The sequence below is a fragment of the Rana temporaria genome, chromosome 1, assembly GCF_905171775.1.
Source record: "Rana temporaria chromosome 1, aRanTem1.1, whole genome shotgun sequence".
Taxonomy (NCBI): Eukaryota; Metazoa; Chordata; class Amphibia; order Anura; family Ranidae; genus Rana; species Rana temporaria.
Genome location: NC_053489.1, coordinates 270,882,863 through 270,902,044, shown reverse-complemented (window position 1 = coordinate 270,902,044; position 19,182 = coordinate 270,882,863). Strand labels below are relative to the sequence as shown.

Below are 19,182 nucleotides of genomic sequence, written 5' to 3'. Positions count from 1 at the left end.
TCGGCGTAAGTGGAAGTGGGTGTGAGCCATGCTAATGAGGCGTGACCCCATGCAAATGATGGGCCGAGCGCCAGACAGATACGTATCGCCAACTGCGCAGGCGCTGTCCCGTGGGCGCATCTCAGTGCGCATGCTCACAATCACGTTGGAACAACTGCCTAAGATACGATGTATCACTGCCTATGGCGTGAACGTAACCTACGCCCAGCCATATTCACGTCCAACGTAAACGGCGTAAAATACAACAGCTTGAGTTTCCTGGTGCAGACCTTTGCATGTCTGCTGCTGAGTTACACCTCCTTTATGGGGGAAAAACTTTACGTGAATCGGCGCATCTCCCTCATTTCCATATTTGAATAGAAAATCAATGGGAGCGCCAAATACGTCCAGGGTAAATATGCGCCCACTCTACCCCGGCGTAGGCAAGTTACGTCGGCCGGATGAAGCCTATTTTCAGGCGTATCTAGTTTTGTGGGCACGGCGCACAGATACGATGGCGCATATTTGCACTTACGCGGCGTATCTCGAGATACATCGGCGCAAGTGCTTTGTGAATCTGGGCCAGAGTGTTTTCTGCTGCTGCACCTACCCACATGTTCCTAAACTTTTAATTTGAATTCTTGATGGAGCTGGTCAATTCTTGATGGAGCTGGACCAACATCCTGATGTCCTCAACTCATTGCAGCCATTGTGTTATTGTTGGAAAGATGCTGGACTTCTGTTTTGCTGGTATACAGGAGCATGCAGTGTTGACTAGGTGGATAATGACTGACCTTTTATAGCACTTTAAGGAAACTGAGTTGTGATAAAGGAGGAAGTATGCCAGGTCTTTAGGTACCGAATGGTCAATACATTTCTGAGCTATAGGGTTCACGGCAGTCCAAAAGGACTGGAGTTCCGGTCATGGTCAGAAGAGATGAAGTATGTCACCTATCCCAGATTTACATAACCAGCAGATAACTGGAACTGAGAGGTAGATAGAGTGTAAAGGCAAGGGGATACCATACCAGTGCATCACCAATTTGTAACGAGATTCTTGGTATTTGAAACTAATCGATGACCAAAATGAAAGCATAAGAATTATAGATCTGGCAACAGGAGGTAAAGTAATTTGTACATTTTCAATGTGGGTTGATATGCTTTTGTTAACTTCCGTTTGCATTTTTAATAAAATATTCTAACTAATAACACAAATAAAGAGTAGCATACCTATAAAAAAAGATGTATGCAGTTTGTAACAGACAACAAATGCTTGAAAATTATCATATGGCCCTGTGTAGTAAAATAGATCTAAGATGAAGCTGATGCGATTGCTAAACTTACCCAGGAAAAGGCAAACATATTAGATTTAGTAATTTAATCACATACCTGTTGTAGATAGTTTACTCCTCTGCACATGAAATCACCAAACACCCAGCTTGGCAGTGGGTAAAGAGTGGCAGTAAAAGGCACACAACATACCAGAAAGGTGATGTCCGTTGTAGCAAGGTTTGCTGTGAACACAAAAAAGTTTTTATGAGAACAAAACTGAACCAGTTTTTACTTTATTTATAGCTACAGAAAATTGCACTGAGGTTCTGATGTTTCCAGATGGAAATGTAGCATCGGTAGTACCCGATGATATTTCGCGAGTCCGCGCTCTTGCTCTTCAGGGGTAAATGCTTTGCTATATCTGAAATACAAGTAGTAAATCAAATGAATGTATGTAGCATAAAAAAGGAGGGGGGGGGGTGAGTCATCATCGGGGTCAAACTGTGGGACCCCATACCCACCAGTGGGCTAGGCCAGGTCATCAAATCTCTGATTCCACCGGCGGCGTCAGCAACAAACATCCAGCACGGGACCTGAAAAGGTAACCTCATCGGGTGAACAACAGGAGCACTGACATGGCATTGATAGGTGTAAGTACAAATGTCCCTAGAGGTCTCCCCTTGTCCATGATCATGAACTGGAAAAGTAGTAAGAGAGTATATATGTACGTATATCAGAAAGACCCTGCAAATACAGATGAGCTTACTGCAGTGTTTGATATGCATGTTGCAAAAATAGTAAAAGGAGTATGTAGTGTGTGTGTGTGTATGTGTGTATGTGTGTATGTGTGTATGTGTGTATGTGTGTATATATATATATATATACACACACATACAGTGATGAAAATAAGTATTTGAACACCCTGCTATTTTGCAAGTTCTCCCACTTGGAAATCATGGAGGGGTCTGAAATTGTTATCGTAGGTGCATGTCCACTGTGAGAGACATAATAAAAAAAAAAAAAAAATCCAGAAATCACAATGTATGATTTTTTTTAACTATTTATTTGTATGATACAGCTGCAAATAAGTATTTGAACACCTGAGAAAATCAATGTTAATATTTGGTACAGTAGCCTTTGTTTGCAATTACAGAGGTCAAACGTTTCTTGTAGTTTTTCACCAGGTTTGCACACACTGGACGAGGGATTTTGGCCCACTCCTCCACACAGATCTTCTCTAGATCAGTCAGGTTTCTGGGCTGTCGCTGAGAAACACGGAGTTTGAGCTCCCTCCAAAGATTCTCTATTGGGTTTAGGTCTGGAGACTGGCTAGGCCACGCCAGAACCTTGATATGCTTCTTACAGAGCCACTCCTTGGTTATCCTGGCTGTGTGCTTCGGGTCATTGTCATGTTGGAAGACCCAGCCTCGACCCATCTTCAAAGCTCTAACTGAGGGAAGGAGGTTGTTGCCCAAAATCTCGCAATACATGGCCCCGGTCATTCTCTCCTTAATACAGTGCAGTCGCCCTGTCCCATGTGCAGAAAAACACCCCCAAAGCATGATGCTACCACCCCCATGCTTCACAGTAGGGATGGTGTTCTTGGGATGGTACTCATCATTCTTCTTCCTCCAAACACGGTTAGTGGAATTATGACCAAAAAGTTCTATTTTGGTCTCATCTGACCACATGACTTTCTCCCATGACTCCTCTGGATCATCCAAATGGTCATTGGCAAACTTAAGACGGGCCTTGACATGTGCTGGTTTAAGCAGGGGAACCTTCCGTGCCATGCATGATTTCAAACCATGACGTCTTAGTGTATTACCAACAGTGACCTTGGAAACGGTGGTCCCAGCTCTTTTCAGGTCATTGACCAGCTCCTCCCGTGTAGTCCTGGGCTGATTTCTCACCTTTCTTAGGATCATTGAGACCCCACGAGGTGAGATTTTGCATGGAGCCCCAGTCCGAGGGAGATTGACAGTCATGTTTAGCTTCTTCCATTTTCTAATGATTGCTCCAACAGTGGACCTTTTTTCACCAAGCTGCTTGGCAATTTCCCCGTAGCCCTTTCCAGCCTTGTGGAGGTGTACAATTTTGTCTCTAGTGTCTTTGGACAGCTCTTTGGTCTTGGCCATGTTAGTAGTTGGATTCTTACTGATTGTATGGGGTGGACAGGTGTCTTTATGCAGCTAATGACCTCAAACAGGTGCATCTAATTTAGGATAAAAAATGGAGTGGAGGTGGACATTTTAAAGGCAGACTAACAGGTCTTTGAGGGTCAGAATTCTAGCTGATAGACAGGTGTTCAAATACTTATTTGCAGCTGTATCATACAAATAAATAGTTAAAAAATCATAAATTGTGATTTCTGGATTTTTTTTTTTTTTGATTATGTCTCACATTGGACATGCACATGCGATGACAATTTCAGACCCCTCCATGATTTCCAAGTGGGAGAACTTGCAAAATAGCAGGGTGTTCAAATACTTATTTTCCTCACTGTATGTATGTATATATATATATATATATATATATATATATATATATATATATATATATATATATATATATATCTCTATCTATCAGAAGGACCCTGCAAATACAAATGAGCTTCCTGCAGTGCTTCACGGAAATTGACCGTGTGTAGCAACGTTTTTACACCCGCGCATGCCCAGAAGCTAGTTATGAAGCGAGCTTCAATGGAAAAACGTGGTCAACGTAACCTCGCTTTGCTAGAACATTGTGAGAAAAACGATGGTGTGTAGGCAACTTCGTCTTTGAAAATTGAAGTTTCAAAAATGTTGTTTTTTACTTCACAGAAAATGTCGCTTTTTTTTCATCACATAAAGTGACGGTGTGTATGCGGCATTAGTATTAATACATTAAAAAGTATGAAAAATTGTTGAGCCAGTGATGTGCAGAGTGCACTGTGAGTGGGAAAGGGTGGGGGTTGAAAGAAAAAGGCAAACAAAGGTGCTAAAATGAAAACTACGCTAAAAAACAACATCAATTACGTGGGTGTAATATAGTGCATCACATTACACTCAGGTAATTTATGTTGTTTTTTAGCTTAGTTGACATTTTAGCAGCTTTGTTTGACTTTTTCTTTCAACCCCCACCCTTTCTCACTCACAGTGCACTCTGCACATCACTGGCCCAACAATTTTTCATACTTTTTAATATATTAATACTAATTTATTGCCCTTTCAGCCCCCCAGCATATACCAGCACTTACCGTACTTCATGCTGGTCTCCATACATTTATATGTATACCAAACACTGCAGGAAGCTCACCTGTAGGGATGAGCCGAACACCCCCTGGTTCGGTTCGCACCAGAACTTGTGAACAGGCAAACAATTTGTTTGAACACGCAAACACTATTAAAGTCTATGGGACACGAACATGAAAAATCAAAAGTGCTAATTTTAAAGGCTTACATTCAAGTTATTGCCATAAAAAGTGTTTGGGGACCTGGGTCCTGCCCCAGGGGACATGTATCAATGCAAAAAAAAAAGTTTTAAAAATGGCAGTTTTTCGGGAGCAGTGATTTTAATAATGCTTAAAGTGAAACAATGAAAGTGAAATATTCCTTTAAATTTCGTACCTGGGTGGTGTCTATAGTATGCCTGTAAAGTGGCGCATTTTTCCCCGTTTTTAGAACAGTCCCTGCAGCAAAAAGACATTTCTAAAGGAAAAAAAGTAATTTAAAACTCTTCAGGTCTGATATGGATATTAAAGTGGTTGTAAACCCAACCACACAACTTGCACCTACAGGTAAGCCTAGATTAAGGCTTACCTGTAGGTGCAAGAAATATCTCCTTAACCTACACGGTTAAGGAGATATTTGCTGAAAACTCTGCACCGATGTCTATGGTGCATGCGCACCGTAGACAACGGCGCAGGCGCACTGAGCGTTCCGGCATTATCCATGTCCCGGTCCCGCACGCATGCGCGGGAGTGATGTCATCGCCACTCCGGCCAGTCACAGCGCCGGAGAGGCGATACAAGGAAGACGCTCCAAGGAGACATGGTGGTGGTGGCGGAGGGGGACGAGGAGCGCTTTGGGGGCTTCGATCTCAAGTAAGTGCAACATAATGAGCTAGTATGCTATGCATACTAGCTCATTATGCCTTTTTCTTGCAGTTTTTTTTTCCTGGGTTTAGTTTCAGGGCTTACATCCTCTTTAAGGGGACCCCTGCGCAGGAAACCCCTGTGGCGTCAGAGGGTGGTGGGGTCACCCGCATATGTCATGGGTGGCCCGGACCTCAGCTATTTAAGAGCTGTCACGGCAGGTGTATCGCCATTCGACGGGAACCTCCTATGAGGCATCGTTTTTTTATTTTTTTTCCGGTATCGTCGGGTCGAGAATGGATTACATCGCTGGAGTTTTTTATTTTTTAATAAAGGACTTGTCCCAAGCTGGCTCTTTGTTTTTTTTGTTTTTTTACACTTTTTTGGGTGAAATGATAGGGGTACAATGTACCCCGTTACCAATTCAGTCCTATAGACTTTAACGGGGTTCCGCGGCTTTCGAATTTTCACCGAACTCAGCATATTGTTCGGTGTTCACCAGAACACCCAAACAAACAACGTTCGGCCCGAATTTATGCTCGTGCCGAACCGTTGACGCCGTCGGTGGAATCATTGATTTGATGACCTGGCCTAGCACATTGGTGAGTATGGGGACTTACAGCTTGACCCCGATAATGACTCACCTCCCTGCCTTATTTATGCTACATACATTCATTTGATTTACTACTTGTATTACAGATATAGCAAAGCATTTACCCCTTAAGAGTGAGCGTGGACTCGCGAAACATCGTCGGATACTACCGATGCTTGGACATTTCACTGATGTTTTTAATTGGTATATACTGTCTACCATGTACGTGGACTGACCCATGTTCACATTGTATGCATATTTTATCGGCCTTTATTTATTGCTGTTGTGTCTGAGGCCTTGTACTCACGGCAGGACATGTCCGATGAAAACGGTCTGCAGACCGTTTCCATCGGACATGTCTGGCCGGGGACTGCCCGGGGACTTCTGTTCGATGGCTGTACACACCATCGAACAGAAGCCCGCGCGTAAACATTACGCGGGGCGTGTCCGCGGTGTCGCCGCGTCGATGACGCGGTGTCGCCGCGACAATGACGCGGCGACGTGGGCGGGCCGCCTTAAAAATGCTTCCACGCATGCGTCGAAGTCATTCGACGCATGCGAGGGATGCGGGCGGCAGGACATGTACGGTAGGTCTGTACAGACGACCGTACATGTCCGGGCGGACAGGTTTCCAGCGGACTGTTTTAAAACAAGTCCGGGAAACAGTTGTCCGCTGGAAACCTGTCCGATCCGTCCCAAAATGGTCCGCTCGGGCCAACACACGGCCAAACATGTCTGCTGAAACTGGTCTGCGGACCAGTTTCAGCAGACATGTTTGGTCGTGAGTACGGGGCCTTACACGTGCAACAAACTGTAATAAATCTACTTTTTTACTATTGTAATATGTTTTATGGCTTACCATATTCACCTCATTTAAAGCCCCAGGGCGAACCCAATGCATATAATAAAACCAATATGAACCACTCTCCCAGTGAGTGCAAAATAATAATGTGAAACGATGAAATGACATTCAAAGGTCAAACAAGAATATAGGTGCTATATCATTAAATGATAAATGGCACAAAGTGGACTTATTAATATGAAACAAACTCACTCATCAAATGGTGGGTATAAGTGCTAATCATAAATATAACATAAGAAATCCATATAAAGTCTTTAGAGGCAGTGAATCAGAAAAAGTGATAAATGCTTCCACCGTGCAATGAATAAAAATAACATGTGTCTCTTCTTTCAGTGCAGTGACACCTCTGTGCAAATTGGACTCAGCGTGAGTGAATGATCTGATGGGACTCCAGTGGCTGCAGATGGTCCTCTTCTCTCAGGAGTGAGCCCCAGGACCTACCAGATTTGAGCAGTGAAAGCTCTCCTACCAGGCTGTCAACAACAGTCCTGTCCGGGATGCCTAGGAATCAAGAGAGCCTCATACCTTCTGGTCGGGTGAGTGAATCTGTGTCCTATTGATCAATTATCAGCTGCTTATTGTCTCTAGCACCGCTTTGTGGCAGCTACCCAAAATCTACAGACTTTTTTACTGACTAATCACTGTCCATACAGTTCGATTCAGGCCAGCAGTGCTAAGAACTGTATCTGGCTAATATAGGAAAATGCACCTACAATCCACTCAACGCTGTATCCTGGCCTAGGCCAACAAGGCCCAGGCCTAGGGCAGCACTTTGCAGGGGGCAGCACGGAAAGAGTCCCCCACCGGCTTGCGCTACACTGTTAGTGTAGCTTCAGTCTTATGGAGTGAACTGGGATGAGAGGCAAATTAGTCTAACATCACCATAAAGCGGCCTCACTGCTTCCATTATGTTGGCGACTGGCATTCCGCAACTGTGGGGGGGGGGTCGCTGCTTCTAATTTTGACTGTCTTATCATCCCGGACCACAAACCTTTCTCAATGTGCTATATGTTTTTTAATGCACCATTGGCATGGTTATATCTTCTTAGTCCTCTCCATAAAATTATCAGAAATGTGTGCTTAAAGTAGAACTATAGGCATCACTTTTTTTTCATTTTGGATATAGAGTAAGGGAGGGTTATAGCCCCTGTCAGTTTATTTTTTACCATCCCTTTCCCATTGCAGAGATTTCCCTTCACTTCCTGCCCCATAGCCAAACAGGAAGTGAGAGGAAATCTGTGCAAATTAAAGGGAATCCAATCGAAAATTTCAGGGTGGGTCTTAAACAAAAAGGGGTGTGGCATTGACAGGAAGGGGTGGGTCATATTTAAATTAGGGAGTGCACAAGTTTAGTCAGGCCTAGGGCAGCACAAAACCTAAATACACCACTGAATCCACTATAAACTGGTTAATTTTCTACTAACAGTTCTCTTCCATCAAAGTGGGCCTCCTGGACTAACTTATTCAGTACCCAAGTCCTCGCTGTGCATATATAATCTATTTCCCAGTCTGGGAGCATTTGGCAGACAATGTGGTGATACACGCATATCCTGAAGGTACTTAGTACTGGGACTTATGCGATTACCACATCTCCACTTTCTGCCTTAAATTATGCTATACTTTATAATTATTCATATTATGTGTGCTTATAGTCTGACATGACGTGATGTTCTTAATAGACAACGTTGTCTTAGATTTATTTAGGTGTTGGTGATGGGACCCAGTTTCTGTAAATTGTTAATATTTTTTGTGCAATAAAGCATTTTCCCTATTTAAGCTGCTTGGTCCGCCCATGACTCCCCTTTTCAGTGGGACTTCAACCCCTGATTTTTTTCTCTTTATGTCTGATTTCTGGGTCACGGAGACGGCACCAGACTGGTGAGTCAGCAATACCTGGGACACTGCACCTATATTTGCACAGACTAACTGTGGTGCAGTCACTATACCTTAGTGAGCAGTTGGTTTTCACTTTTTCTGTATATGCTTTGATAAGGGTCTGGACCCGAAGAGCACTGTATGGACCTGCGGGGGACCCCACTCGCGTTTTTTTTTACATTCAGCTGTCAGCAGCGAACTCCGCTGACAGCTGATGACTCATCGGTTGTTATGGATTCTCGACCCCCTCCTTAACAACCAGCTATATACAGTGTTTTAAACAGAAAAAAAAAATACGCAAAACACATCAAAAAGCGCATCACAAACACAACACTTGTTTCTGATGTGATTTCATTGAAGTCTATTACACCCAAAACGCAAAAAAAAAGTCCCCGTCCCTTTTCCAAAAATACACCGGCCGCAAAACGCATAGATGTGAATGTGTACCATAGGAAACCAGGTTAGATGGACTGTAGTGCATTTCTGAAAACTGCAAAATGCACAAAAAATGCATAGGGTTACACTCTTCTGTTTAATGACCAGAGAGGCGGAACTTGTGCATATGGGGGATGCAGAAGCATGAAAAATAGCTAAATAGTAAACATATATCTACTTCAAATGTAGCTGTTTGACTGCAATTCTGCTTGAAGCTAAACTCCAAGAAACTTGAAAATCCACTTTCACAATGGGGCTGCGCCCACACTGCAAGGGTTAACTGCTTGTTTAGGTCCAGAGGGCATGGAAAATTGTATTTATTTACTTGATCCTCTACTCCTCCATGGTGCTAGATTAGTCGCCTTAACATCTTCTATCCCATGCTTCAGCAGTCTTAGGTCCTGATGTCCATAGCCATGCAATGGCTATGGCTAAGGGACAGCCCACCACTGGAGAATGGGGGAGTGCTTTCTGCCAAGGGAGCAGAGGATCAGGTGAGTAAAATGCTTTTACTCTCCCCTAGACTAACCAAGTTGTTAAAGTGATACTAAAGTCTTGTTTTTTTCTTGTTAAAATTAACAAACATGTTATACTTACCCACCCCCTCTTTCCTCATTGGCTCACTGACTTTGATTGACAGCAATGGGAGCCAATGGCACTTCACTGCCATCTCATCCAATTAGCAGCGAGAGTCTCGGACAGCCGAGTCTCTCGTACAACATCGCTGGATCAAGATGGGTTCAGATAAGTATAGAATGCAGTAAAATAAAAAAAAACTTCTGCCTTTACAACCACTTTAACCCTTGCAGTGGGGCTGTGAGAATTTTCAAATCTCCCAAAGATGGGTTTTAAAAGAGTAGTATGGCTTTTAAAAAAAAATCATACTCACTTAGATGGCTGCAGCACCGATCCCAGCTGCAGCTATCCCCCACAGTCTCAAAGGCAGAGAACTGCACAATCAAACACCTCTCATCTCTTCAGCCTGCAGAGAGCCATGACTGTCAATCACCGGCTCTCTGCGATACCCCTCCAGTGCTCATTGTGCTGGCATAAACCCCTCAGTGATTGGCCAGGCCAAAATAAACCAATACATTGTATCTTCTCTCTTTATTTACCGGAGAACACTCCCCAGAGCAGGCAGAAACAAAGTTTCCTTTGGCTTAGGAGAAACTTAATCATTTCAGATAACATAAACAAAGCTCAAGACTAGGGACACTAGGGACTGTGGGCCAGATTCAGATAGGTCAGCGGATCTTTAGATCCGCGTAACCTATCTGATTTACGTTACGCCGGCTTATCGTGAATCCCCTGGCGTAATTCAAATTCCGTGGCTAGGGGGCATGTAACATTTAAATTCAGTCCCCGCGCCGAACGAACTGCGCATGCGCCGTCCGTATAATTTCCCAGCGTGCATTGCTCTAAATGACGTCGCTAGGACGTCATTGGTTTCGACGTGAACGTAAATTACGTCCATCCGTATTCGCAAACGACTTACGTAAACAACGTAAAAAATTCAAAACTCGGCGCAGGAACGATGGCCATACTTAACATAGGATACCCCTTACATAGCAGCGGTAACTATACGCCGGAAAAAGCCAAACACAAACGACGTAAAAAAAATGCGCAGGGCGGTTGTTCGTTTCTGAATCGGCGGAAATCCTCATTTGCATATTCGTCGCGTAAAAAAAACAAAACGCCACCTAGCGGCCGGCCTGGAATTGCAGCCTAAGATCCGACGGTGTAAGTCACTTACACCTGACGGATCTTAGGGATATCTATGCGGAACCTGATTCTATGAATCAGGCGCATAGATACGACCGACGGAACTCAGAGATACGACGGCGTATCAGGAGATACGCCGTCGTATCTCTATTTGAATCTGCCCCAGAGTCTCTACATAACATTTTGCAGTTTACCAGTCTTTAGTGCAGTGACAGCTAATGAATATACACCAAAAAAAGAGAAAAATTAAAACATGTTTAATATCTATAGTCCACCTTGCTCAACATGTTTAATTCCAACAGATATACCTTGAAGATGTCTGTGGGGATGAAATATGTTGAGCAAGGCAGACTCTAGATACTAATCACAGCTTTTTACTCTTTTGTTGTTGTTGTTGTTGTTGTTGTTGTTTGCCATTTTTGCAGCTTTTAAAGTTATTCTCTGCAAGTTAAAAGCTTTGATAGCTAACAGCATGCTATTATTTTGCTTGACCAGAAAGATTTTGTGCATGCTGTATGCTCCTTCCTAGGAATATCCACACTGTAAAAATTCTTGTTTTCTTTTTCTGGATGCTTGGCAGTATTAAACATGTGAAGAACACATTTTGTTTTATATACCCGGCACTTTCAATTTCATAAATACATTTTTAGGCACACCATGTTCAAAATGCTGTATACTTCTCTTTGCATATCCTTTCCAAATTGTGTTTTTTTCCCACATGTTTTATTCCATGAAGCCTCGTACACACAACCAGTTTTCCCATCAGGAAAACTGCCATGACAGCTTTTGGCCGGGATAACTGGCTGTGTGTATGCTCCATGGCATTTTTCCCGACAGGAAAACCGCCGGTAATGGCTGGGGGAAAAAAGAGAACATGTTTCCTATTTCCCGGCGATTTTTAACCTGGCAGTTTTCCTATGGGGAAAGCCTGCGGGGGAGCATACACATGGCCGGCCACTGGTTTTCCGGCCAAAGCTCTCATGGCAGTTTTCTTGCTGGGAAAACCGGCCGTGTAGTGGGGGGAGAAAGCTGCCGAGCCGGTTCCATTTTCTTGAATGGAATGAAAAAAATGTTCACATCAACTGTTAATTGACTGCTTTGCACATTTCCTTCACATATCACTAAAAATATAGGCCCAGATTCACGTAGAGTGGCGCATCCTTAGACCGGCGTAGCGCATCTCATATGAGCTACGCCGACGTAAATCAGTGAGGCTAGAACAGTATTCACAAAGCACTCGCTCCCAAACGTGCACCGGCGTAACGTAAATTGACCGGCGTAAGCCCACCTAATTCAAAGTAGGAAGGTAGTGGGCGTGATCTATTAAAATGAAGCGTGACCCCATGTAAATGAAGGGCCGAACGGCGCATGCGTGCGCATGCTCAGAATCACGTTGCATATACTCCCTAAGATACGACAGCTCAATGCCTACGACGTGAACGTAACCTACGCCCAGCCCCATTCACGTACGACTTACGTAAACAACTTAAAATACGACGGCTGTTCCGACGTCCATACCTTTGCATGGGCTGCGCCTCCTATATGATGGTTTAACTTTATGCCGGACGTACGCCTTACGTAAACGACGTAGACTACTGCGACGGGCGTAAGTACGTTCGTGAATCGGCGTATCTAGGTAATTTACATATTCGACACGCGTAAATCAATGAAAGCACCCCTTGCGGCCAGCGTAAATATGCACCCAAGATACGACGGCGTAGGAGACTTACGTCGGTCGTATGAAGCCAAAATTCAGGCAAATCTTGTTTGCTGAATAAGGCGCATAGATACGACGGCGCATCCGTGGACTTACGTGGCGTATCAGAAGATACGTCGGCGTAAGTCCTTTCTGAATCCGGGCCATAGTGTATATAATTTTTAATCCTATGAAGACCTTTAAGGTGTACATGTTGACATCTATAAAATATCCAGGAGAAACCCGCATCCAATTTGCATACGTGTGAACCCAGCCTTCAAGTGGTATTAAACTGTTCACTGCATATTAGCACGTTAGAACAGACCTGTCCAGCATCTGCCACTGGTCACAGGCTCTTACATCTTCACGCGGTCTTATTTTTGTGTGCCTTTTTAGGTGTAGAAAACTGTAAGTAAAGTAATCTTAAAGCAGAGGTTCGCCCACTGCTGCAAAAATTAAAAGCCAGCAGCAAATCGGACACTTACCTGTCCTGCAGTCCAGTGATGTCGGCACCGCAGCTGATGTTTCCTTCAGCTGTTGGGTACATGCCGCCTCCATTAGGAGTAAGGGAACCCGGCAGTGTAGTCATTTTGGCCTCAGGCCGGGAACCCTACTGCGCATGTGCGAAGCTCCGCTCCTCTCTCCTTCAGGCCCGGCGACAGGGGGAGGAGGAGAGAGCCCCAGCCGTGAAGTCAATACCCATGGCTGAGGCTCCCGGAAGTGGGGAAAGCATACCTGAGAAAGACAGGTATGCTCTCCCCCCGAAAGGTGCCAAATGTGGCACCGGATGGGGAGGAGTACAATGAGTGGAAGTTCCACTTTTGCATGGAACTCCACTTTAAGCTCTGTCAGGATCGAGATCTGAACCAATGACCTCTGTGGTGTCTGGCTGTAGCAATTCCTGCTGTGCCATCATAGATACTGGACAGCTCCCTGCCTGATTCAGTGGACAACCTTCCTTTATGTTTTGTTTCTGGGTAACCTTGAACCCTTCTTCCACAAGCTTCCTGATTTAAACCATGTCTCTGCACCTCCTGTTTGCCAGATAATTGTGCTCTCTCTAGCTGATATCTTGCTCCTTGCATATCTGCTGCTGTCCTTATCCTTGGTACACCTTGTCTGTAACCCTTGGCTTGTTCATTGACTATGTTTCCATCTCATCCCATCTAGCTACTACTCATTACTGACCTTTTGACTTGTTCATCGACTACGCTTCTGCTTCTTCCTTGTCTGCATCGGCTATCTTTCTGCCCCCCCTCCTCTCTGCCAGACCCCCTCCTCTCCTCCTCTCTGCCAGACCCCCCCTCTCTGCCAGACCCCCCTCCTCTCTGCCAGACCCCCCTCCTCTCTGCCAGACCCCCCCTTCTCTCTGCCAGACCCCCTTCTCTCTGCCAGACCCCCCTCCTCTCTGCCAGACCCCCTCCTCTCTGCCAGACCCCCCCCCTCCTCTCTTCCAGACCCCCCCTTCCCTCTGCCAGACCCCCCTTCCCTCTGCCAGACCCCCCTCCTCTCTGCCAGACCCCCATCTTCTCTGTCAGACCCCCATCTTCTCTGCCAGACCCCCATCTTCTCTGTCAGAGCCCCTCTTCTCTCTGCCAAACCCCCTCTCCTCTCTGCCAGACTTCCCTCCTCTCTGCCAGACCCCCTTCTCTCTGCCAGACCCCCCTCCTCTCTGCCAGACCCCCCTCCTCTCTGCCAGACCCCCATCTTCTCTGTCAGACCCCCTCCTCTCTGCCAGACCCCCCTCCTCTCTGCCAGACCCCCCTCCTCTCTGCCAGACCCCCTTTCTGACAGGTGATGGTGGCAAGTGGCACGCTGAATCTGGTGGCGGGGGACGGTGGCAAGTGGCATGCTGAATCTGGTGGCAGGTGACGGTGGCAAGTGACATGCTGAATCTGGTGGCAGGTGACGGTGCCAAGTGACACGCTGAATCTGGTGGCAGGTGACAGTGGCAAGTGACACGCTGAATCTGGTGGCAGGTGACGGTGGCAAGTGACACGCTGTAAAGTAGAAATATTGTACTTTCATTCTAGAGAGTAGGTGCATAAATTGGGGCAGGCTTGTAGGGGCCCCATAGCATTACTTTGCCCAGGGGCCCATGATGCTATTAAGATGGCCCTGCTATAACCACTGGCCTCTGAGTCTCAGATCAGTCCGTGACAAGCCCTGATGAAGGGGTAATTTTGAGCCCCCAAAATGTGATAAAAATACTTATAGACTTTACGCCTCTGACTTTCCTCTCTATTTTGTAAGCTGATCTGACCTATAAGTCTTTGTATGACCATTTTGAAAAACAAACTGACAACTGGATATTCCTCCTGAATATTGAACCTAATATTCAGCAATATCTACCTATACCAAGTGAAGCAGCAGTGCCGATCCTGACCTCCCTGGGGCCCTAAGCAAAATGACATGGCACATTAAAAATGAGAAGCGGGGGGCGCTGATGAGAGTGACATGTCAAAGAAAGTTGAGAAGCGGGGGGAGGGGGTGTTCTAAATTGAGAAGTGGGGGGTGCTGACTTCTTACCTCTTCTCCCAAGCACCCAGCGAGTTGAGAAGCGGGGTGAGGGGGCGAAAATGACTTCTCACGAGGCGGGCCTCTAGTAATTTGGGGGGCCCTTCGCAGCTTTGCGGGGCCCTAAGCGCCTTGCATTGTGAGCCTATAGGGCGGATCGGTCCTGTGAAGCAGTGACCCATTCTTTCTTCCTATTTAGAAAAAAAAATACTAACAGAAATTTTAACTCCTAGCTCTATTCAAATATAAAAAATGGAATGGAATTAGACTTTAATAAATCAGAGCTCAACATGCAGAGGGCTGTAACCAGTGTCAACCGTTCTTTAGTCATGCTTAATTTTGCTGACTTCATTGCGTGAAATGGGTTAGTACACATTTTTATAGTAAACCACCAAACATTAAAACATCAGGACAAAATATTTATATATATATATATATATATATATATATATATATATATATATATATATATATATATATATATATATATATATTATTGTTATATTTATATACTTTATTTCCCATGTTTATGTGTAGACCTTTAAATTGTCTAACAATACAGAAAATCCTTAAAAATGATAGAAACTATACTGACATGAACAACGATGCTGTACAATGTAGAAATACAATACATTACACAACCGCACATTTTCTCCCTACCAAATAGACAAGATGCTATGCTATATGCCTTTTCTATTAACACAAAAACTCAAGACTCCTGCTATAATTTGATGACGTGATAGTAAAGAGTCTCTGCTAAACCCAAAAGAGTAAACCCATGGACATCAGACCTCTGCTAGAGAGGTTTGCAATCAGAAGGGAACATTTCTACACATCTAGTGGGACTGTCCTACTCTAACCAAGTTTTGGAATGGGGTTAGGGAGCACACATCTCACATCTCAGGTCCTTGATGCCCACCTTCCAAGCGACCCTTTCGTTTATTTACTGCATAATACATCCCAATAAAAAAATCTTACAGGCGGGGTGTTTTATCCCATCTTCCTAATACAGCTAAAGGAGTTGTAAAGAAAACATTTTTTTCACCTTAATGCAATCGATGCATTAAGGTGAAAAAACATCTGATAATGCTACCCTCCCTGAGCCCCCATTTTACTTACCTGACTCCTCGAAAGTCTTGCGCTCGGTCCCGAGATCCTCTTCGCCACTTAGCCTGGCCGCTGATTGGCTACATGGGATGGATTGAGAGCAGTGCAGCCATTGGCTGGCGCTGCTGTCAATCACATCCAGTGATGCTGCGCGCCGAGGTGTAGGGCCGGGTGATACAGTGAGCGGCTATGGCTATATATCACGGGAGCGCGCCCACAAGGACTCACCACCATGCAAGCTCTCTCGCATGACTGTGGTGAGTTCTTGCGGGGACGACCAGAGACAGCCGCCGAGGGACCACAGAAGACGTGGATTGGGGCCACTCTGTGCAAAACGAACTGCACAGTGGAGGTAAGTATAACATGTTTGTTATTTTAAAGAAATTATTTTTTCTATAGTAACCCTTTAACCCTTTTAACCCTTCATTCTGGCCTTTTGGAAGAAGCCCCTACATCTGACCTTTAATGATTGGATTAATACCATTTGAGTGCTAGTATAAACAATATTTTTGGGGGGGATATGGACATCCTGCATGTATTACCAAAGCAAAATATTGTACATAATTGGCCATCTAATGACCTATATGTCACAAATAAAGCTCCAGTACATAACCTCTGGAAAACATTATTGTACTGGTATCCTCCCTCTTTTGTTTACAGGCTTTCCAGGCCTTCAAGATCACCATTTTATAGTTGACAATGTTACCCTTTTTTCCTCTTGCAGTGTAGACCAACCTTAATAACAGCAAGGTTGCGTACTCTGTGCCTGTGCATGCATTTATTTTGTTTGAATATTGTAAGCCATTTAATTGCCTTCATACGCACAAATCTTAATTGTTTCCACTTGACACACTCATCTGTAATTGCTTCCCTTTTCTCTTTTCCTTGAATGTCCATTCTACCCCCATTACTGCTCTTTTTCCTTCTCACCCCTGGATCCCTAGTTTTTTAAATGTACGGTAAATGTTTTTAGTCGATGTATACATTGTGCAAATCAGCTGACCATTACAGTGCCTAATTACTGTGTGTTACAGCATTGATGGCTGTATACTTGATGAAGCAAAAAATAAATAAATAAAGATTTGTATGTTCAATCCTTTTTAATGGGAAAACTAAAATAATTTGTAGTCTATGCAATAGTCTTGGTATTTTTATATCTGAAATATGAGTATGTAACCCCAAACTTCGTACACAAAAAAAAAGAACAAATATACTGTCCTGTTACATTAGGTAATACCAAATAAAAAAATCTACTGGATGTAATGCAGATGATTTAGAGGGTGCATTTAAACACAGTTTCCCTTCTTTCCTATTTAGTGGAGTTACACACATCTAGAACTGTTAAGTGATCTGCAGTTGGACAGATGTTTCACCTGCCTAATGCCCGCTACTTATGTCTATTAATAAATAAAAGGAGGACGCGCAGTGACGTCACCACGCTGAAGTGAGGAGGAAGGGTTCTCCATATGCTGGCCGGCAATTTTTTAAATGCTGTTTTTGTCTAGATTCTTTCTTTTTTAATAAATATATATCGCAGAGTTATGCTATGGACTCCCTTCTCTCTGTTACAACTGACCTTGTGATTATACAAACACAAATGAAGTTGTGAGATCTGGAGTTTCTGCCCTGTGTGAATCCATCTCGGTGTCCTATCCTTCCTGGAGATTAAAAGGCCACGTCTGGGCTATAGCCGATTGCTATATTGAGCTTGCTCTCTGGTAAGCGGCCATTATATTCGGTGGTGGACTTCTCACTCATTGATGGATTGTCTATGGAGCAACGCTGTATCCAACAAGGCCCAGGCCTAGGGCCGCACTTTGCAGGGGGGCAGCACGGAAAGAGTCCCCGCCGGTTTCTGCTACACTGTTATGCCACGTACACACGATCGGACATTCCGACAACAAAACCCTGGATAAATTTACGACGGATGTTGGCTCAAACTTGTCTTGCATATACACGGTCACGCAATTGTTGTCGGAAATTTCCGAATGTCAAGAATGCGGTGACGTACAACACTACGACGAGCCAAGGAAAATGAAGTTCAATGATTCCAAGCATGTGTAGGATTTTTGTGCGTTGAATTGTGTACACATGGTTGGAATTTCCAACAAAGCGACCGCACTGCTTCCGTTATGTGGGCGGCTGGCATTCTGCAACTGTAGGGGGGGGGGGTTGCGCCGCTTCTAATTTTGACCATCCTATCACCCTGGACCACAAACCTTCCTCACTGTGCTAATGTTTTCTGTTGCACCATTGGCATGGTTATATCTTCTTAGTCCTCTCCATAAAATTATCAGAAACTTGTGCTTAACCCCCCTGACGGTAAACCCGAGCGTGACTCGGGGTTGGTTTTTCATGTTAGGATCGGTAAACCCGAGTCACGCTCGGGCTGGACGGGCTTACCTTTCGCTGGATCCACAGGCTTGGTTTACTTACCTTGTCCCTGAATCCAGCGATGCCACCCGCTGTGTGAGCGAGCAGGTCCTCCTCGCTCGATTCACAGTCCCCTTGTGACGCCGATCTCCGTTCCCTGCGACGTTACGACGCACGGGGACGGAGAAGGGCGCCAAATTCAAAAAAGTAAACAAACACTTTACATACAGTATACTGTAATCTTATAGATTACAGTACTGTATGTAAAAAATACACACCCCCCTTGTCCCTAGTGGTCTGCCCAGTGCCCTGCATGTACTTTTATATAATAAAAAATGTCATTTCTGCCTAAAAACTGTAGATTGTCCAAAAGTGTCCCTTTATGTCAAAAATGGTTTTAGATCAGCTAGAAAACAGCGATAATAAATTATAATCACTTGCAGAAATGTGCGATAGCGATTTGCGGGGAAATTCGTCATAAAAAAAATAAAATAATGACGACAATTCTGCAACTGCAAATTTCAGTGATTTTGAGTTGATTACATTATTGAATAATTTTTATTATAATTATATTATTATTTGTTATAATTATTTATAATTATTTATTATATTATAATTTATAATTTTGTTTTAAAAAAAAAAATCATACCCGGGATGCCTACAAGACTCTTGCTTGG

General features: G+C 44.2%; 1 protein-coding gene across 1 annotated transcript in view; it reads right to left on the bottom strand.

Annotated features, from left to right (window-relative positions):
- LOC120942288 (G-protein coupled receptor 54-like) overlaps nt 1-19,182 on the bottom strand; it is a 163,138-nt gene that overhangs the window by 72,733 nt on the left and 71,223 nt on the right. Inside the window, exon 2 of the mRNA XM_040355509.1 lies at nt 1,369-1,493. Coding sequence (XP_040211443.1) covers nt 1,369-1,493 — 125 coding nt within the window. The remainder of the gene's footprint in view (nt 1-1,368; nt 1,494-19,182) is intronic.